This window comes from Eptatretus burgeri, chromosome 9 (genome assembly GCF_056783735.1).
Source record: "Eptatretus burgeri isolate ZD-2024b chromosome 9, Ebu_testis_v1, whole genome shotgun sequence".
In the NCBI taxonomy this organism is placed as follows: Eukaryota; Metazoa; Chordata; class Myxini; order Myxiniformes; family Myxinidae; genus Eptatretus; species Eptatretus burgeri.
This window is the reverse complement of record NC_140969.1, coordinates 65,456,187-65,478,684: the sequence shown is the minus strand read 5'-3', so window position 1 is coordinate 65,478,684 and position 22,498 is coordinate 65,456,187. Positions and strand designations below refer to the sequence as shown.

The following is a 22,498-nucleotide window of genomic DNA, read 5'->3' as shown; positions in this document are numbered from 1 at the left end:
CCGAGGGAGGCCGGCAGCGCGTCCTGGCCGAGGTGGAGACGCACACCAGGGATAATAAAGATCCTCTATACCCCGAGCATCAGCAACCCCCTCCTGTTTCCCCCCGCGCTGAGATAGTGCGACCAAGGGGGCCCCGTTCCCACCCCCTGCCAGGCACTGTCCACGAGGCCCGCGGGTTGCGGGGCCATCGCCGCTCCGCGTCTCATCACCAGACGGGTAGGCCCGACCCGGTCTCGGCCTCAGGCCTGCCTCATTCTTGGGGATATTCTTTTCCTTGGTTTTGGGTATGTGTTGTCGGCGCCGTCTGTGAAGTAGAATTGTATAAGTGTTGCCGTGTGCTCGGTAGTCGGTATTAGCTCTGCACTGTGTTTTCACTTTTATGTTTGCTTTTTGTGTAAATGGAATTGTGTTTTCTTTTTTGTGTGCATTTGGTGGAATTGTATTTGTGTGCTTCCCGTGTGCCGCGAATAAATGTGCTTTATTGTTGAACTGTTTCCCGCTTCGCTTCGTCTTTTCCTCCATTGAATCCCCATCTTGCTTCACGTAAAGGGTTGGTAGTGGGCTGAATACGCCCGATAATTAATCGAACCGTCGAGGTCGACGATAACACCGCTCGGTTATTCTGATAGTACGGAACGGGTCGCTTAAGTGGCCCGTGTCCGAAGTCGACCTGCGGCGAGGTGCGATCGCCCGGTCTACCCTCCGCGTGGGTACTTCGGTAGGTCGAATTTGGCGAGCAACCCTATCCCACGCGGGGGCTGATTGGCTCGATCGCGGTGAGACCGAAAGGTCCACCCGTGACTGGTTCCCGGCGTTAGTCCGAGAGGGTCACGACTGGATTGTCCGTCCGGTGGGCGACGTGCCGCGATTCGAGTTACGTGGCCGTCAGCACGCCGGCGGGCGCGAAGACCGCAACACTGGTGTCAGGAGTGGGATACAAATTCATCGCCCTCCTCTCGGCACTGGTATCGGAGAACAGGAAAACGGGCTCTCCTGTCTCCGGCTAAATTCACGGGAATCGGTCCAGGGGTGAGAGAAGCGACCCCCGATTCCCTCCAAATTACGAGCGAGCAAATTAACCCTTCACGAGAAGCAAGATGGCGTCTCAAGGCGAGCGGGAGCCGGGGGTATTAGAAATGGATGTGTAGTAATGTAGAATCCATGGTCCAGGATGGAATCCCCGAGCAGGAAATGTTGATTGTGCAGGAACACGGACTCGCCCAACTGAACCCAGAACCTGAGGTGGGTGCGGCAGCGGCCGCGGTGTATGACACCTCCCCCCCCCTCTCCACCAAAACCCTTCCCCGACCCCTGCCGAAACGGCTCACCCAAGCGCACCCGACATGACCCAGCTATACACCATGCTGGCAAAAATGTATGCGGAAACGACAGCGAAGATGATTGCGAACATGAACAAGCAAATGGACGAAGTAAAAACGAAGATGGAAGCGAATATGAAAAACGAAATAAAAAGCATGAACGAAAAGATCGATGCGAGTACACAGCAAATGAAGGAAAGAACGAAAAAGCTGCGGGGTGAGACGCAGAACATGGGCCGATGCCGGCAGGCGGGCATGAAGGCCGTGACAAAGGAAATAATAATAGTTGAGACAAGGGAGGTAAAGGGTGAAGAGGTGACAGAGTTGGCAGAGACACGGGAGATAGAAAAAATAGAGGAAAGACTACACGAGGAAGACGGGGTAAGTGACGCGCACACACACACGGAGGTAGTGGAGGACAATGGGGGTGAGCTGGCGGACTGGGTAGAGACCCAGTGCGAGCACCTGGATGGCCTCCTCCAGGAACGAGGGGAGGGAGTATGCCCCCTTGAGGCGAGTCACGACCAGGTGAGTTCGGTCGTGTTTTGCGAGGTTGAGGGGACGGGTGCTGTGGACGGGTGCACGGAGAGCTTGGGGGGTATAGAGGCCCCGGAGACCCTTGTGGGGACACGAATCCCCAGTATGGTTGTCCCTGTGAGTGCGTCCCCGTGTGTGGAAGCAACCCCGTGTGTGAGTGGTGTGGTGGCGATGGTGCCAGAGTACGTGCTTCCCAGCACGCCGTGTGTGGATGAGGCACCGTGTGTGAGAGAGGCCGTGTGTGTGGATGAAACGGCCAGTATGAATGAGGCACCACGTGTGAGTGGTGTGGTGGCGATGTTGCCGGAGTACGTGCTTCCCAGCACACCGTGTGTGGATGAGGCACGGAGTGCGAGTGAGGCACCGCGGGTTAGTGCCCCCGCGTGTATGAGTGAGGCACGGTGTGTGGATGAGGTACCGCGGGTGAGTGCCCCCGCGTGTGTGGATGAGGCACGGAGTGCGAGTGAGGCACCGCGGGTGAGTGCCCCCGCACGCGTGAGTGAACGGCCGTGTGCAAGGTCGCTGTGTGCCAGGGAGACCGTGTGTGTGAGAGAGCGGTATGAGAGGGAGATGTCGGTTGGCATGCGGGAGCACGCAGCCGCGTCTCCCGGTGTGAATGTGATGGAGTGGACTGTGTGCGTCGTAACACGCAGGTGTGCGTGGGTTGAATGGAGGCGACGACGGAGACATGTAAGGAACGAAAGCCGGGTAGCGGCTGTAGCTGTTTCGAGGACCGTGCCGGGTTCACCCAGCAGTGAGCACGCGGTTCGTGCTGTGCAACGCACGAGACCACCACGTGCTCGCTTGCGAGAGTGAAGTCCCGGTCCGGAAACGCCAGCGGTGGATTTGCCGATCCCGCGGACGGACAAAGTTTAGGCAGGTAAATGGATTTGGACCGGACGGGTTCTCCACGCGATCGTGTGTGTTAAGCTCCAACGGGCAAAGCACATGTGTTCGCGTGGGGAACCCCTCGAGACGTGGGGCTTGTGTTTTTTTTTTTGCGCACGGTGACGCCATGGCTGCACGTGGGGTTGGAATCCGGCAGGAGGGGTATCTCTGCCGGATGGTCCCGTCCAAGGAGGGACGAGGAACACGTGCAGCTGCATGACGTCACGGGCAGGTGCAAAGTGCGCGAGCTCTGAGTTGCCGCGCTGGCGCTGCGCATGTAAAGAAAAAAAAAATAAAAAAAGAACAAGCCTCACTTTCGGGTACACAGGATTCCTGGGCAAGGGGTGAAAGACCTCCTTGGCCTGGGCACAGGATGGAAACTAGTTAGGGGGAAGGGTTAGCTTAGTTAGACCGACTTCATGGGGCAGGGGTAAGTCCTCATGGAGTCCGTGGAATGGATTAGGTAGAGGGATTTAGTGAGCTTTAGGTTGGGAAATAAAATGAATTTATGATTTGGAGACAGAGACAGACTTGTGGATGTGTAGAGGGGACGTAGTTTAGCTACGTAGGTTAAAAGGAACGTGCTGTAGTTTAAGGGACGACGTGGGAGCACGAGTTAGTTAGGGGATGTAGATAGGAGGATGGCAGAGTTCAGTGGTGTGTGTGTTGAAGAGTTGGTGAGTGAAGTGGAAGCATGTGCTTGGTGAGTGAGTGAGGCCAGCGGGTCTGTGTGTATGGAGTGAATGGGGAATGCATGGTGCGATGAGTGATTGGGGGGAGGAGTGACTCCCGCCCAAGGGACCCCGGGGTCAGAGTAAAGTGAGTTAGGGGGTTAGTCAAATTGAAAAATGGAGGTCGTTTTGTTGTTGGTGGGAAAGTAGGCTCGAGACCCATTTGGAGGGGTGCAGGAGCCCTGTTGACGGGCTTGGGAGCGTGGCTGCGAAAGGTGAGTATCGCTGAGTGGGTACCCCGGGCACCAGGCTAGTCGGCCGCGGTAGGCCATGGGCCCATGGGGGGCCGGGATAGAGTAGTGGGCACGGGTGCGCCTGCTTGGTGCGGGGGCCCGGGGCGCCATTAGCCGCGTGGGCAGTGTTGTGGGCACGGGTGACCCTCGGAAAGGGGCCCGGGAGGCCGGCCTGCCACGTGTGCGGTTCAGGGGAGGTGCCATGGGGGGCACTCCCCGGTGTTAGGGAGCTGGTAGGCTCGGAGGCAGTGTAGTGCCCGGGGGTGCCATAGCGGGAGATTCGGCAGAGGGTCGTGCCTGCCAAAGGGAGCCACGTGTCCCAGCCAGGAGACCGTGTGAGGGCACGGAGAGAAAATTGGGGGGCGAGGCCCGAAATTGTGAGGACACCAACACAGGCGACGGGAATCTGGGTTGTTAGAACCAATAGTTTAAGCGAGAGGCGCTTGTTGAAAGCCCCGGGGTAGTTTAACTGTTAAATGGATAGGGTAGATTAGGAGATGTACCCCTCCGCACCATCCATCCCCTCGCTCTCGCTGTGGGCCGCTGGACCCACTTTGGTTAAAGATCGCCGAACTCTGGGGAGGCCATTCTGAGGCTTCATTGGGCCTCGACACAGGACGCTAGCTCTCCCTTGTTCCCCTCTGGGAAGGGAACGTAGGGGTTGGGAGTAGGCTAGGTGACAGAATAGGTTAGCCGAACAAGGACGATAAAGGGGGTTAGGGGACGATTTATAGTGGGGAAGTAAAAATAAAAACAATAAAAAAATAAGTTGGGGCTAAATTGGGGTTTGACAAATTAAGGGAGTGGGTATGTACAGTGACAGGCAAAGGCGATAGGTTGGGAGGGAGACAGGTAGGTAGGTCCGAGCCCGCCTTCCAAGTGGCCAGCACCACCGCACTCCCTCCACCAACCTCCATTGAACGGCAAAGGCTGGCCAACTTCATCGGCAGCTGTTATTTTGCTGCAAGGCCTGTGCCATCGGCTGGCCGTGTTTGCTTCAAGGCCTGTGCCGGCCAGTTCATCTGCTGGCTGTTTTTCTTCAAGGCCTGTGCCGGCCAGTTCATCTGCCGGCTGTGTTTGCCTGCAGCGGCCTTCTTCTGCGGGCTGTGTTTGCCTGCTGCCTTTGCCATGCCATGCCCACTGCCCACGTTCACCAGCCCCGTTCAATTTTTGCTTTGCCCCCCCCCCCCTGTTCATTGCCATGTGCGCCAGGATCAAGGCAACAGTTTGCAAGCTGCAAGAACTGCCCTGTTGGCAGCTACAACACGGGCCTGCAGTGGCGGCCCGTGCACCGTGTTTGTGTTCATGCATCCATTCGTTGTGCTCATTGCGTGTGCCACTTGAGCTGGCACGGAGACTGCGTTGTGCGGCCCATGCACCGTTGTGGTTCACTGCGTTCAGTTCAAAAGGGAAGGCCTTGGACTGCGTGTGAGCAGCCAGCCACGTTCCCTGTCACCTGCATTGTTTGAGCCAGAGACTGCATGCGGGCAGCCTGGCTCCCTGCTAACTGCTTTCTTTTTGCAGAGTCAATGATCCTGGGCCATGGTTTAGTGTAAAATTTGTAAGTTAAGGTAAGATGTACTGTAAATATGAGTGCGCCCCCGGCATGTCTGTCTAGCGCCGGCAATTTTATTTAAGTCGTCCGTGTGAGTGAGTTTGTTTAGATAGTTACGCAGCCCTCAGGTTATTTATTTTGGGGACACTAATACCATGAATGTCGCACTCAGGGATCCGTAGGTAAAATGTACTAGGGGAAAACTACACATGATGGCACACGAAAATTTGACGACTCGGGACGAGTCTGTAAAAAGGGAAGGGGGTAGTGTTGTGGTTACCAAATTCGCAAACCACCATTCAGGTCCTTTAGGTGAGGTATCTCGGTAAGTGCATGTGTAGTTAGGCCCAAACCCGTTGTCTAGTGGGAATACATGTCATTTATGCGAGCTGCGACTCTTCAGGATAGCCGTTTTTCTTTTACTATCTTTATTTTGGACCAATCGCCACCATCACAACCACAACATCAACCACCGACCACAACGCCGCTTCACCACAACCGCCATGACCTTTACCGTCACAACTCGCCACCATCGCATCACCGTCATCTCGCGCCACTCATGGGCACCGATGCTGGACTCGTGTAGGGCGCACGTTGAACAGCGTGTACAAAATCACGGGTTTTGTGCTTCAAAAACGGATCAAAAACGACACACGCCCACTTTTTGCCGTCCAATCGGTGAGCGAGGGGCGGGTGGCCCCGCCCCAGGGCGATCGATATATGCAAATTTGTGGATCAAAAAGCCTTCACGCCCACTTTTTCTCGGGCCAATGGGGAGCGAGGTGAAAGGTCAAAGGGAGGGGGTCAAAGGCGAAGTTACGGGGGGATAAAAGGACGGTGTTCGTCAGTCAGAAGAGAGTCGCAAACGAGAACGAGAAGGAGTCGAGAACGAGAAGGAGTCGGAACGGAGGGGACGAGTGTGGAAGTCTGGAGCCCGAAGCCTGCAGTGGCTGGAGAAGCTGAAGAGAGTCGGACGAGGGGGTGCTCGCGTCGGTGCCAGGAGCTGCACGCCCGAGGGAGGCCGGCAGCGCGTCCTGGCCGAGGTGGAGACGCACACCAGGGATAATAAAGATCCTCTATACCCCGAGCATCAGCAACCCCCTCCTGTTTCCCCCCGCGCTGAGATAGTGCGACCAAGGGGGCCCCGTTCCCACCCCCTGCCAGGCACTGTCCACGAGGCCCGCGGGTTGCGGGGCCATCGCCGCTCCGCGTCTCATCACCAGACGGGTAGGCCCGACCCGGTCTCGGCCTCAGGCCTGCCTCATTCTTGGGGATATTCTTTTCCTTGGTTTTGGGTATGTGTTGTCGGCGCCGTCTGTGAAGTAGAATTGTATAAGTGTTGCCGTGTGCTCGGTAGTCGGTATTAGCTCTGCACTGTGTTTTCACTTTTATGTTTGCTTTTTGTGTAAATGGAATTGTTTTCTTTTTTGTGTGCATTTGGTGGAATTGTATTTGTGTGCTTCCCGTGTGCCGCGAATAAATGTGCTTTATTGTTGAACTGTTTCCCGCTTCGCTTCGTCTTTTCCTCCATTGAATCCCCATCTTGCTTCACGTAAAGGGTTGGTAGTGGGCTGAATACGCCCGATAATTAATCGAACCGTCGAGGTCGACGATAACACCGCTCGGTTATTCTGATAGTACGGAACGGGTCGCTTAAGTGGCCCGTGTCCGAAGTCGACCTGCGGCGAGGTGCGATCGCCCGGTCTACCCTCCGCGTGGGTACTTCGGTAGGTCGAATTTGGCGAGCAACCCTATCCCACGCGGGGGCTGATTGGCTCGATCGCGGTGAGACCGAAAGGTCCACCCGTGACTGGTTCCCGGCGTTAGTCCGAGAGGGTCACGACTGGATTGTCCGTCCGGTGGGCGACGTGCCGCGATTCGAGTTACGTGGCCGTCAGCACGCCGGCGGGCACGAAGACCGCAACAATATATATATATATATATATATATATATATATATATATATATATATATATATATATATATATATATATATATATATATATATATATATATATATATATATATATATATATATATATGTATTGTTACGGCTGTGGAAATTCGCAGAGCACCATATAGGTCCTTAGTTCAGTGATGCCGATAAGTCTGTGTTCAGATAGATTTCCTCACCGTTGTCTAATGGAAATTGTTCGCGTGATCAGGGCTATGATCTTTGAGGTAGCCGTTTTTCTTTTACTGTCGTTATTTTGGACCAACCACAACGCCAACCACCAACCACCTTCTCCACCATGCCAACCACCTTCTCCACCATGCCAACCACCAACCACCTTCTCCAACCACCAACCACCTTCTCCACCATGCCAACCACCAACCACCCTCTCCACAACCGCCTTCACAGCAACGACAACTCACCATCTCCTAATCCACATCTCCCCCAATAGATCAACACGAACAACATCACCTCACCTTCGTCTCCGAAACGATGCCATCTTGGCGCCAGCCACGGCGAGTCCGCATCGAACGGCGTCGCTGCAGGCAGACGCAGGGGTTTCCTCGCCGCGCAAGTCAGTGATTTCGCGCACGTCCGCTCGCCGCGCAGGGTCGCTGTCTTCGCGCACGTCCGCTCTGTGCAAGCTTCGTCCGAGAATCGGATCAGGAGATCGAGAGGGGCGGAGCCAGCGGGGGAGGGGGGGGGTCAGAGATCAGAGGTCAGGGATCAAAGTCCAAACCTCGTCTCTCTGGCCCTATAAAAGGGCGAGCGGAGCGCCAAGCGCAGTCAGTCTGTGGAGTGTCTGTCGGGGTTCGGAGGGCCTGGAGCCTGCATTCGGTGGAGAAGCTGAGGAGAGCGGAGGAGACGCGAGTGGGGAGCACGGCCAAGCCTGCTCTGCCACATGGAGCTGCGTGTTCGTGTGCGGGACGTGGAGAGAGCTGGAGAGAGCTCGCCAACCAGCACCCAACGGTCTGAGGTGATCGGGCTTCGGAACAGTCCGAGCATCGCTGAGGGAAGAACGGGTTCTTGAAGAGAGCATCAACTCTGAAAGAGCAAAGACCGTTTGTTCCTCTCAGGCGTTGCCGGCTGGGCCCCGAATCACCAGGCCGCAGCCGAGCAACGGTTACGCTAGCTGCCGTGGGGACAGGACGTTGCGGGTCACCCCAGCGAGTCACTACCATTGAAGGTAACCTGCGCGGCCTCTTGGAGCTCCTTCGGTCCTCAAAGCTCCATGTTATAAAGACCCCGAGAGGTCCAGTCTACCCCCTTGCCTTTGATGGGGGTTTTTTTTTTCCTTGTTTCTTTGTGTGAGCGATGTGGCGCCAAGTCCGATAAGTAGAACTGATAAGTGTGTAAAGAATAAATAGACGGTCGTAGCGCTTTGTCTTGCTCGCGTCTTGTCCCTACCCCCATCCTTTGCATAACTGCATGCGTGTTTTGCATTCATTGCTTGATTGTATACGTGCATGGTTGTGTAGAAATAAATGTGCTTGTTTGAATGTTAACCCGTTCGTTGTGTCCTCTTTCCCCAATTGAACTGCCATCTTGCCCTCGGAATATAGTTGGTTTTTAAATAGCCGGTAAAGCGATCGGGTCCAACGGGAGTTGCGATAACACCCCGCTCGGTTATCCCAAAACGGAGCGAGCTGCATTCAGCGGCTCGTGTCCTAGCGGCCCCGTTGAGGTACAATCTCTCGGTAATCTACCCGCGCGATTAATTTGGTATATCGACAATTCGGCGATTGACCCTGTAGCGCGGGTAGAGTGCGGACAAGGTTGTGGTGTGGTTAAGAACACACCCGTGGCTGGTTTTCGGCGTTGCTCCGGAAAGCCGCGACTGGATTGTCCGTCCGGTGGGTGTACGGCCGCTATTGGTTAAACGCGGTCGTCCGCACGCCGGCGGGCGAGAATCCACAACAGTATATATATAATATTTAAAATCTCTGCATGTATGGAATTCTAGTGGGAATTTGCTGTCCCTCGTGGGGGATACCTGTAGAACAACCCAGACACTAATTGGTATTCAGCAAATCAAATGTGATCGTCTAATATTTCTGGAGCAGTCACCTCAAGCACAAAGTCTGGAACAGTCGCACTGCACGGGCCAAGATGGGAAAAGCACATGTTGAACGTTTTCTTTTTGAGCTTTACAAACCAATTTGAATACTCCACTTAAAACAAGCCATTGCTTCCACCATTTCACACCACTAAACTTGTTTCTACTTTTCCTGTAATTTTGTGTGTACATTAACGATACCAGGCTTCTTCTGTGTGTGTTCCATCTGCCAAGCTGTGATGAAGGAGGGGTGATTCTTGCCAATTTGTACTCCAGAATGAGTCTTTTCGAAATTGTGGTGTTATTGTATCAAAAGGACAAAGGTAGAGAAATTGATAGCAATTTATTTTGTGTTTTGTTTGCATTGCTCAAAAATTACTGATTGCACTCAGAACTTTGTGCCCCAAGATGTTTATCTGATTGATTACAGTGCTGTATGTTGAAAAATTTTACCAACTTGTATCATCAGCATTACACAGAGCCAATGGTTTTTCATGTCTTGCATATGTGTGAAGAGCAATGGTATCTATAAATAATCTTTTGAAAAATTCAACTGGATATAACAATGTAAAATGTGGAAGTTTTTAGATTAAAAAAAAAAAAAAAATTCAGCCATTGTTAATTTCAGTTAAAATTTTCAGTTATAGTTAATTTGTTCAGTACTGAAGACCATATGAGAATGGCAGGTTAATTTGTATGTGCTTATACAAGACAGCGTATAATTTAAACTTTTTATTGAGGGGCGATGAAAGTTGTGTCACACTTCTGCACCTGGAATGTTGGGAGATGCTGTTTATTAGGTAGGGTGCCAAGCCTCTCAGCCTAGGTAACCTATTGTTTTTTTTTTTCTGTTTATCCTCCTACATTATTATTCTTGTACATTATTATTATTCTGCTGGCAATTTTCGAGTTTATTCCCTTTTCAATTCATTTTCTCTGCAGCCATTTGTTGGATTGACACAAAATTATCACCATAGGTGGGACTACCCATGTAAAATGTTTTTAAAATAATTATAACATTATTGGTAATGTGGTGTGGCAGCCATGTTGGGGGGAAAAAAAGGAAAAACTTTGGACCTTTTGTAGCTCTGAAACTGCTCCATGGAAAAAAAAATTAAATTTGGTATTTGTGAAGTACTCCTCGTGGAGAATGTGACTTCTTTTTTTTTTAATGACATAATCGGTGAAGTGGTATCATGGTGAAAATTCGACACATGGAGTGCTGTACCCGATAAGTATGAAAATTGAGGGTCATCTCGAGATTTGTTGGTTGACAGAAAAAAAATTGATGTCACATTCGGCAGGCATAAAAAAAAAAAAACTTCAAAAGAAAATCTCTGAAATGGTTGAACAGATCGAGGTGAAACTTTACACAATGTTCCCAAAGCTTTAGGCATACCAGGGTGTTCACGAATAATTGATAGGTCATGTGGTTTGGCAGCCATTTTGGATTTACCCTAAAAACCTCCCTTTCCAGAACTGTTGGACAGATCGATGTGAAACTTCACACAAAAGTTCCCCAAACTTTGGGAATATCACGATGTTCATAAATGAATATTCATAGGTCACATAGTTTTGCAGCCATGTTGGATTGAATGAAAATCTTAAAAAAATTATTTCTCTTTAACCGCTTCATCAATCGACGTGCAACTTTACAATTATGATCGAGTAGACATGTGGAATATATGTTTTAAATTTCAACCTGGTTGGACACATGGTCTGGCAGCCAGAATTATTTAATTGTTTGAATGTGAGTACTTTTTTAAATTTTTTTTTTTGAATAAGGCTCATTTGACTGTGCCTGGATGGGTTTGAGGGTAGAGGAGTAGAAATTTAATTGATACTGATGACTCCAGGAAAAAGGGTCAACTCCGTACGTAATAAATAGATTGAACGAGGCCTGTTACTAGGTCCATAACTCGTCAATCCAATGTCATAGAGAGACATGTTGGGCCTCAGTGGAAGGGGGGTGGAAAGTGTGGGGGGGGAGTCCCGCTTTATCTTGTGGGCTCATGGCGTGAACATTTATTACTTCGTCTTCCGGTTATTTAAATACCAATTTAATTGATACCAAAGATGTCCCCAAGAAAAAGGGTTGAGTGTGTACGTAATAAATAGGATTGAACGTGGTGTGTTACTCAGTCCATAAGTTGCCACGTTTTATTTAAGTGGGGTTGTGTCAAAGTGGGACGTTTTGGTACCCGGTCATCCTACCAGCAGTTATAAAGTGACAGTTGTAGTTATAACTTTAATTTGGAAGGGGTTAGATAGGAGACAATGAAGGTAAGAAAGAGTTGAGGTGTGCAGGAGGGAGAGCTTAGCGTGTCTCATGACATTTTCATTGCAAAGACTGATCAATGGAATATATAGTTGCGGATTCGCGCCCGCCGGCGTGCGGACGGCCACGTAACTCGAATCGCGGCACGTCGCCCACCGGACGGACAATCCAGTCGTGACCCTCTCGGACTAACGCCGGGAACTAGTCACGGGTGGACCTTTCGGTCTCACCGCGATCGTGCCAATCGGCCCCCGCGTGGGATAGGGTTGCTCGCCAAATTCGACCTACCTAAGTACCCACACGGAGGGTAGACCGGGCGATCGCACCTCGCCGCAGGTCGACTTCGGACACGGGCCACTTTAAGCGACCCGTTCCGTACTATCGGGATAACCGAGCGGTGTTATTCGTCGGCCTCGACGGTTCGATTAATTATCGGGCGTTTTAGCCCACGACTAACCCTTTACGTGAAGCAAGATGGAGATTCAACAGAGGAAAAGACGAAGCGAAGCGGGAAAACAGTTCAACAATAAGCACATTTATTTCGCGATGAACGGAAAGCACACATATACAATTACACCAAAAGCAAATGTAATAGAAGAAGACAATGCAATATTACACAAAAAGCAAATGTAACAATGCAGATCTAACCGACTACCGGGCACACGGCAACACTTATACAATTTTACTTCACAGACGGCGCCGACAACACATATTCCCAAAGCAAAAGAAAAAGAACCACCCTCAAGGATGAGGCGGGCCTGGGGCCGAGACCGGGTCGGGCCTACCCGTCTGATGATGAGACACGAAGTGGCGGTGGTGCCTCAACTCCGCGGGCCTCGCGGACAGTGTCTGGCAGGGGGTGGGAAAGGGGCCCCCTTTGTCGCACTATCTCAGCGCGGGGGGAAACAGGAGGGGGTTGCTGATGCTCGGGGGAAGGAGGATATCACCCTGTCTCGGGTCCCGCGGCGAGCGTCTCCTCCTCGACCTCGGTCGCGTTGCTGGCCTCTCCCTGTGCAGCTCCCGGCACCGACGCGAGCACCCCCTCGTCCGCCTTCGCCGCCGTCACCTCTCCACAGCTCCGTCTACTCGCCCTCTCCGTCTCCTCTCTTGGCTCGTCCCAACTCTTCACTCTTGACTTCTGCCACTTCTTTCCAGCTACACCGACGACTCTCTTGAACTCCGCACAACTCCTTTACTGACGAACGCAGCCGTTTATATAAGCCCCGTGGCTTCGCTCTTTCACCCTTGACCCTCTGCCTCCGACCCTTCACCTCTCTAACTGGCTCCCCATTGGCCCGAGGAAAAGTGGGCGTGAATGCTTTTTGATCCATGTATTTGCATATAGCGACCGCCCTCCAACGCCCTGGAGGCGGGGCCAAATCGCCCCTCGCTCACCGATTGGACGGAACAAAAGTGGGCGTGAGTCGTTTTTGATCCGTTTTTCTTCGGAAAGTCTGTGATGTCTCTGAATACGCTGCTCGGTGCGCGCCCTGCACGAGTCCAGTATCGGTGCCCACGAGTGGCGCGAGATGGAGTGGATGCGATGGTGGCGAGTTGTGACGGTAAAGGTCGTGGCTGTTGTTGTGAAGCGGCGTTGTGGTTGGTGGTTGTTGTGAGGCGGCGTTGTGGTTGGTTGTTGTTGTGAAGCGGCGTTGTGGTTGGTGGTTGTTGTTGTGAGGCGGCGTTGTGGTTGGTGGTTGTTGTGAAGCGGCGTTGCGGTTGGTGGTTGTTGTTGTGAAGCGGCGTTGTGGTTGGTGGTTGTTGTTGTGATGGCTGTTGAGACGTGGTTGGTGGTGGTAGTAATGGCGGCTGGTCCAAAATAAAGATAGTAAAAGAAAAACGGCTATCCTGAAGAGTCGCAGCCCGACTGAATGACATTTATTCCCTCGAAACAACGGGTTTGGGCCTAACTACACATATACTTACAGAGATATCTTACCTAAGGGACCTGAATGGTGGTTTGCGAATTTGGTCAACCACAACACTACCCCCTCCCCTTTTTACAGACTCGTCCCGAGTCGTCAAATTTTCGTGTGCCATCATGTGTAGTTTTCCCCTAGTACATTTTACCTACGGATCCCTGAGTGCGACATTCATGGTATTCGTGTCCCCAAAATAAATAACCTGAGGGCTGAGTAACTACCTAAACAAACTCACTCACACGGACGACTTAAATAAAATTGCCGGCGCTAAGACAGACATGCCGGGGGCGCACTCATATTTACAGTACATCTTAACCTTAACTTACAAATTTTACACTAAACCATGGCCCAGGATCATTGAACTCTGCAAAAAGAAAGCAGTTAGCAGGGAGCCAGGCTGCTCACATGCAGTCTCTGGCTCAAACAATGCAGGTGACAGGGAACGTGGCCGGCTGCTCACACGCAGTCCAAGGCCTTTCCTTTTGAACTGAACGCAGTGAACCACAACGGTGCATGGGCTGCACAAATGCAGTCTCCGTGCCAGCTCAAGTGGCACACGCAATGAACACAACGAATGGATGGATGAATGGTTTGAACTGAACGCAGTGAACCACAACGGTGCATGGGCTGCACAAACGTAGTCTCCGTGCCAGCTCAAGTGGCACACGCAATGAACACAACGAATGGATGGATGAACACAAACACGGTGCACGGGCCGCCACTGCAGGCCCGTGTTGTAGCTGCCAACAGGGCAGTTCTTGCAGCTTGCAAACTGTTGCTTTCTGATCCTGGCGCACATGGAAATGAACAGGGGGGGGGGCAAAGCAAAAATTGAACGGGGGCTGGTGAGCAGGGGCAGTGGGCATGGCATGGCAAAGGTAGCAGGCAAACACAGCCCGCAGAAGAAGGCGGCTGCAGGCAAACACAGCCGGCAGACGAACTGGCCGGCACAGGCCTTGAAGAAAAACAGCCAGCCGGCAGATGAAGTGGGCCGGCACAGGCCTTGCAGCACAGCAGCTGCAGACGATCCAGCCGGCACAGGCCTTGCAGCACAGCAGCTGCAGATGAAGTTGGCCAGCCTTTGCCGTTCCGTGGAGGTTGGTGGAGGGAGTGCGGTGGTGCTGGCCACTTGGAAGGCGGGCTCGGACCTACCTACCTGTCTCCCTCCCACCTATCGCCTTTGCCTGTCACTGTACATACCCACTCCCTTAATTTGTCAAACCCCAATTTAGCCCCAACTTATTTTTTTTTATTTTTACTTCCCCACTATAAATCGTCCCCTAACCCCCTTTATCGTCCTTGTTCGGCTAACCTATCCTGTCACCTAGCCTACTCCCAACCCCTACGTTCCCTTCCCGGAGGGGAGTAAGGGAGAGCTAACGTCCTGTGTCGAGGCCCAACGAAGCCTCAGAATGGCCTCCCCAGAGTTCGGCGATCTATAACCAAAGTGGGTCCAGCGGCCCACAACGACAGCGAGGGGATGGATGGTGCGGAGGGGTACATCTCCTAATCTACCCTAACCATTTAACTGTTAAACTACCCCGGGGCTTTCAACAAGCGCCTCTCGCTTAAACTATTGGTTCTAACAACCCAGATTCCCGTCGCCTGTGTTGGTGTCCTCACAATTTCGGGCCTCGCCCCCCAATTTTCTCTCCGTGCCCTCACACGGTCTCATGGCTGGGACACGTGGCTCCCTTTGGCAGGCACGACCCTCTGCCGAATCTCCCGCTATGGCACCCCCGGGCACTACACTGCCTCCGAGCCTACCAGCTCCCTAACACCGGGGAGTGCCCCCCATGACACCTCCCCTGAAACGCACACGTGGCAGGCTGGCTTCCCAGGCCCCTTTCCGAGGGTCACCCGTGCCCACAACACTGCCCACGCGGCTCATGGCGCCCCGGGCCCCCGCACCAAGCAGGCGCACCCGTGCCCACTACGCTATCCCGGCCCCCCATGGGCCCTTGGCCTACTACGGCCGACTAGCCTGGTGCCCGGGGTACCCACTCAGCGATACTCACTTTTCGCAGCCACGCTCCCAGCCCGTCAACAGGGCTCCTGCACCCCTCCAAACGGGTTTCGAGCCTACACTCCCACCAACAACAAAACGACTTCCATATTTGTTAATTTGACTAACCCAGCTAACTCACTCTACACTGACCCCGGGGGTCCCTTGGGCGGGAGTCACTCCTCCCCCCAATCACTCATCGCACCATGCAGTCCCCATTCGCTCCATACACACAGACCCGCTGGCCTCACTCACTCACCAAGCACATGCTTCCACTTCACTCACCAACTCTTCAACACACTCACCGCTGAACTCTGCCATCCTTCTATCTGCATCCCCTAACTAACTCGTGCTCCCACGTCGTCCCTTACACTATAGCACGTTCCTTTTAACACTACGTAGCTAAGCTACGTCCCCACTACACATTCACAAGTCTGTCACTGTTCTCAAATAATCCCATTAATCAATTTCCCAACCTAAATCTCGCTACAATCCCTCTAACTAATCCATTCCACGGACTCCATGAGGACTTACCCCTGCCCCATGAAGTCGGTCTAACGAAGCTAACCCTTCCCCCTAACTAGTTTCCATCCTGTGCCCAGCTCAAGGGGGTCTTCCACTCCTTGCCCAGGAATCCTGTGCACCCGAAAGTGAGGCTTGGTTTTTTTTTTTTTTTTTTTCCATGCGCAGCACCAGCGCGGCAACTCGCAGTTCGCGCACTTTGTACCTGCCCGTGACGTCATGCAGCTGCACGTGTTCCTCGTCCCTCCTTGGACGGTACCATCCGGCAGGGATACCCCTCCTGCCGGATTCCAACCCCACGTGCAGCCATGGCGTCACCGTGCGCATAAAAAAAAAACAAGCCCCACGTCTCGAGGGGTTCCCCACGCGAACACATGTGCTTTGCCCGTTGGAGCTTAACACACACGATCGCGTGGAGAACCCGTCCGGTCCAAATCCGTAGTCCTGCCTAAACTTTGTCCGTCCGCGGGATCGGCAAATCCACCGCGTGCGTTTCCGGACCGGGACTTCATTCCCGCAAGTGAGCACGTGGGGGCCTCGTGCGTTGCACAGCACGGACTGCGTGCTCACTGCTGGGTGAACCCGGCACGGTCCCCGAAACAACTACAGCCGCTACTCGGCTTTCTTTCTTCACATGTCTCCGTCGTCGCCTCCATTCCACCCACGCACACCTGCGTGTTACGACGCTCACACACCTCACCATTACATTCACACCGGGAGACGCGGCTGCATGTTCACACATGCCGACCGACATCTCCCTCACATACCGCTCTCTCACACACACGGTCTCCCTTGCATAAACCATACCACTCACACGTGGTGCTCCATTCATACAAACCACCCCACTCACACATGCGGGGGCACTCAACCGCGGTGCCTCATCCTCACTCCGTGCCTCACTCACACACGCGGGGGCACTCACCCGCGGTGCCTCACTCACACACGCGGGGGCACTCAACCGCGGTGTTTCATCCATACTCCGTGCCTCACTCACACACGCGGGGGCACTCACCCGCGGTTCCTCACTCACACACGCGGGGGCACTCAACCGCGGTGCCTCATCCACACTGGCCGTTCCATCCACACACACGGCCTCTCCCACACACGGTGCCTCATCCACACACGGCGTGCTGGGAAGCACGTACTCTGGCACCATCGCCACCACACCACTCGCACACGGGGTCGCTTCCACACACGGGGACGCACTCACGCCTTGCACCACACACACAGGGACAACCACACTGGGGATTCGTGTCCCCACAAGGGTCTCCGGGGCCTCTATACCCCCCAAGCTCTCCGTGCACCTGTCCACAGCACTCGTCCCCTCAACCTCGCAAAGCACGACCGAACTCACCTGGTCGTGACTCGCCTCAAGGGGGCATACTCCCTCCCCTCGTTCCTGGAGGAGGCTATCCAGCTGCTCGCACCGGGCCTCCACCCAGTCCACCAGCTCACCCCCATTGTCCTCCACTACCTCCGTGTGTGTGTGTGTGCGTCACTTACCCCGTCTTCATCGTGCAGTCTTCCCTCTATCGTTCCCATCTCCCGTGTCTCTGCCAACTCAGTCACCTCTTCACCCTTTACCTCCCTCGTCTCAACTATTTTTATTTCCTTTGTCGTCACCTCGTGTCTCGTCTCGCACGTTTTGGTCTCCCCATTTAATTTTTCCCTTTCAGTCACCGTTGCACCCCCTCCCAGCTCGTTCGCTCCTACACGTGGAGTCGCCATTTTAAGCTCCCTGCTAACGGCCTTCATGCCCGCCTGCAGGCATCGGCCCGTGTTCTGCGTCTCACCCCGGAGCTTTTTCGTTTCTTCCTTCATTTGCTTGTTCATGCCTTTCATTTCGTTTATAATTTCATTTGCGTTTGTATCCATCTTTTCGTTCATGCCTTTCATTTTGTTTATAATTTCATGCGCATTCGTTTCCATCTTTTGTGTATACGCATCCATCCTTTGTGTATTCGCATCCATCCTCTCGTTCATGCCTTTCATTTCGTTTTTCATATCCGCCTTCATTTTTGCCAGCATGGTGAATAGCTGGGCCATGTCGGGTGCGCTTGGGTGAGCCGTTTCGGCAGGGGTTGGGGAAGGGTTTTGGTGGAGAGGGGGAGGGGAGGTGTCATACACCGCGGCCGCTGCCGCACCCATTTCGGGCTCTGGATTCAGTTGGGCGAGTTCGTTTTCCTGTACAACCAACATTTCCTGCACGGGGATTTCATCCTGAGCCATGGATTCTACACATTCTACATCCATTTCTAATACCCCCGGCTCCCGCTCACCTTGAGACGCCATCTTGCTTCTCTTAAAGGGTTAATTTAGCTCGCTCGTAATTTGGAGGGAATCGGGGGTCGCTCCTCTCACCCCTGGACCGATTCCCGTGAATTTAATTGGAGACAGGAGAGCCCGTTTTCCCGTTCTCCGATACCAGTGCCGCGAGGAGGGCGATGAGTTTATATCCCACTCCTGACACCAGTGTTGCGGATTCGCGCCCGCCGGCGTGCGGACGGCCACGTAACTCGAATCGCGGCACGTCGCCCACCGGACGGACAATCCATTCGTGACCCTCTCGGACTAACGCCGGGAACTAGTCACAGGTGGACCTTTCGGTCTCACCGCGATCGTGCCAATCGGCCCCCGCGTGGGATAGGGTTGCTCGCCAAATTCGACCTACCTAAGTACCCACACGGAGGGTAGACCGGGCGATCGCACCTCGCCGCAGGTCGACTTCGGACACGGGCCACTTTAAGCGGCGACCCGTTCCGTACTATCGGGATAACCGAGCGGTGTTATTCGTCGGTCTCGACGGTTCGATTAATTATCAGGCGTTTTAGCCCACGACCAACCCTTAACGTGAAGCAAGATGGAGATTCAATAGAGGAAAAGACGAAGCGAAGCGGGAAAACAGTTCAACAATAAGCACATTTATTTCGCGATGAACGGAAAGCACACATATACAATTACACCAAAAGCAAATGTAATAGAAGAAGACAATGCAATATTACACAAAAAGCAAATGCAACAATGCAGATCTAACCGACTACCGGGCACATGGCAACACTTATACAATTTTACTTCACAGACGGCGCCGACAACACATATTCCCAAAGCAAAAGCAAAAGAACCACCCTCAAGGATGAGGCGGGCCTGGGGCCGAGACCGGGTCGGGCCTACCCGTCTGATGATGAGACGCGAAGTGGCGGTGGTGCCTCAACTCCGCGGGCCTCGCGGACAGTGTCTGCTAGGGGGTGGGAAAGGGGCCCCCTTTGTCGCACTATCTCAGCGCGGGGGAAACAGGAGGGGTTTGCTGATGCTCGGGGGAAGGAGGATATCACCCTGTCTCGGGTCCCGCGGCGAGCGTCTCCTCCTCGACCTCTGTCGCGTTGCTGGCCTCTCCCTGTGCAGCTCCCGGCACCGACGCGAGCACCCCCTCGTCCACCTTCGCCGCCGTCACCTCTCCACAGCTCCGTCTACTCGCCCTCTCCGTCTCCTCTCTTGGCTCGTCCCAACTCTTCACTCTTGACTTCTCCTACTTCTTTCCAGCTCCACCGACGACTCTCTTGAACTCCGCACAACTCCTTTACTGACGAACGCAGCCGTTTATATAAGCCCCGTGGCTTCGCTCTTTCACCCTTAACCCTCTGCCTCCGACCCTTCACCTCTCTAACTGGCTCCCCATTGGCCCGAGGAAAAGTGGGCGTCAATGCTTTTTGATCCATGTATTTGCATATAGCGACCGCCCTCCAACGCCCTGGAGGCGGGGCCAAATCGCCCCTCGCTCACCGATTGGACGGAACAAAAGTGGGCGTGAGTCGTTTTTGATCCGTTTTTCTTCGGAAAGTCTGTGATGTCTCTGAATACGCTGCTCGGTGCGCGCCCTGCACGAGTCCAGTATCGGTGCCCACGAGTGGCGCGAGATGGTGTGGATGCGATGGTGGCGAGTTGTGACGGTAAAGGTCGTGGCTGTTGTTGTGAAGCGGCGTTGTGGTTGGTGGTTGTTGTTGTGAGGCGGCGTTGTGGTTGGTGGTTGTTGTTGTGAAGCGGCGTTGTGGTTGGTGGTTGTTGTTGTGAAGCGGCGTTGCGGTTGGTGGTTGTTGTGAAGCGGCGTTGTGGTTGGTGGTTGTTGTTGTGATGGCTGTTGAGACGTGGTTGGTGGTGGTAGTAATGGCGGCTGGTCCAAAATAAAGATAGTAAAAGAAAAACGGCTATCCTGAAGAGTCGCAGCCCGACTGAATGACATTTATTCCCTCGAAACAAAGGGTTTGGGCCTAACTACACATATACTTACAGAGATATCTCACCTAAGGGACCTGAATGGTGGTTTGCGAATTTGGTCAACCACAACAATATGTTCATTGTAACAAGCCTATCTTGTACATATTTTATTTGCTTGTCTCATGTTAAAATGGGCCTTCTCTCTTCTTTTTCTTTTTTTCTTTTTCTTCTTCTCTTTTCTTTTTCTTTTTCTTGTTCTCATTTTTCTTTGAGTTAAAACACATATTGTACTGTGTACAAGATGCAAGCATTGTGACGATGCTACGAGAGCCAGTTTTGAAAATTCCAACATTTTGTTTGTTGTATGTTTCCCCAATGTAATATACCATATTAAATATTCATGTTTCCATTTTGATGGTAAGTTGATGTACTTTTGTAATGGGGATGATGGTACATGGACATGACTCTTAAAGAAATAATTCTGACACTTGCATGACATTTCTTTGTTGCAGGCCTTGCTGTCTGGGGATGCTTTGAACCATTTACTAATGGAGATCAGGGTTGGTTGTAGAATCCAACTTCGCATGGCTTTGGAAACTGCAGCATCGAAGTGAAAGCTCGATGGAAACCGTATCATCTAACAAGATTGAAATGTCCTTGTTTTGCTGCTTGTGACCATCACTGCCACTTATCATTCATTCCTTACCTTCTCTAATCTTCCTCTGTGATTAGTCTTGGTTTTTTTTCAGCAGAAACTGTTTCAACATGGTTGGAATATTGAAATCTTATTCCTGGATTTGCTGCTACTACACACACGCACACTTTGTGTTTGTGTCTGAATACGTCTGACAGCATTAATATTGACGGCAGTTCATCTTATGAATATAAATTATCTGTACATTGTTCACATACAATCCTTGTTGTTTTCTCTTTCGTTTTTGTTTGTTGCTGAGCTCCTACTGTTGACAGCTGCATTTCTCTGTTCCAGGCCATATTTTAATGACTGTTGCAATTTTAAGGCTGTTTTTTTTTTTGTTTTTGTCAGTTGGAAGTTCAAATATATTTCTGTAACTGCTGTAATCTCCTTTGATGGAATCAGGTAAGGAAGGTGGAAGATGTATTGGTGCTTAATATGAGTTGGTCTCGAGGTGGAGGGGGAAGGCCATCTTGTTTAAAATTGGACCTGCAGTTCATGGCGTGTTCCTTGAAAGCCAAGTCAGTGCTTTATCGCAAGAGATTCTGAAGTCTTTGCAGTTCTTGCTGCTTTGTAGTTATAATGGTATCGCCTCAAATACCTGCTCGATACTGTGATGCTATCTGTAATTAGAGGACCGCTGGGCCTCGAGTCCAGTGGCTAGTTTTGAGATTCGTTTACGTAATTAGTTGAGAAAAGGGCAAGAGATGGGGGGTTTTTTTTGGCCTTTTCTCAAATTAAACACAAAAACCATCCTCGATGTGGCTGCATAGAAAGTCAATTATGTTCATGTAGATATGGTACTGACATTGCATGTTTGATAATCAAATATAGTACACATGGGGTTTTTTGTGAGATTAAAATATTTTGTTGTTTCATCCACTAAGGCAAGTCTATGCTTTCTTTTTGTTGCTTTTGAATTCAAAAGTAAGTGTGTCTTGTCCTTAATAATGTAACAAATAGAAAAAGCAGTTGGCAAAATTTAAACTAGACTTGTGCAATTTTTAATTGATCGAAATTATTAACGGTGGGAGCTTGCTTTCGCTTTAAAAAAAAAGTTTAACATGATGTGTGAAGCGTTTACATTTAAAAGACCCGCACCATGATAAAGCTGTGTAAGATATCGGTGCAGATCAGATGCAGCTGTTATTCGTTTAAAGTTTTGCTGAGACTTGTATTGTTTTGTTTTTTTCTTTGTTTTCTTTCATGTTTACTGCCTCAGTTATTAATTGCCAAATGAAAATCAAAATTGTCTCTGAAACTGATGATGAATTATATCTGTCCATAATTTGTTGCTTATTTTTTTGTTCCTTCTGCAGGAAATGGGTAAATATTAAATGTCTTGAGTTAACAACTCAGCCTTTTAAATTGTTTTTATTTTTTGATGCAAGTTCTTTAACTTTTTGGAGAGTTTGTGCCCTGTCGCTTTCTTTATATTCCTGTAGTTGAAGTCTGCAAATAACAAGTTGCTTTATGAACTACGTGGTTGGAGTTGTGGTTTTGATGATTAAAATTAAGTTGATTGCTGCAAAATGTCTTTTTGCAAGCTTCTGTTAATTTTTATTTATTTATTTTTTAAATATTTTTTCCAA

General features: G+C 51.6%; 1 protein-coding gene across 4 annotated transcripts in view; it reads left to right on the top strand.

The window, feature by feature from the left end:
• LOC147020244 (type 2 phosphatidylinositol 4,5-bisphosphate 4-phosphatase-like) overlaps positions 1–22,439 on the top strand; it is a 57,128-nt gene extending 34,689 nt beyond the window's left edge. For all 4 annotated transcript variants that reach the window (XM_085895468.1, XM_085895470.1, XM_085895469.1 and 1 more), the window contains one exon: positions 20,725–22,439. Coding sequence is in view for 1 of the 4 variants with exons in the window: in XM_085895469.1 (XP_085751595.1) it covers positions 20,725–20,826 (102 nt within the window). In the remaining 3 variants the exon portion in view is untranslated. The remainder of the gene's footprint in view (positions 1–20,724) is intronic.
• The last annotated feature ends 59 nt before the right edge of the window (positions 22,440–22,498 follow it).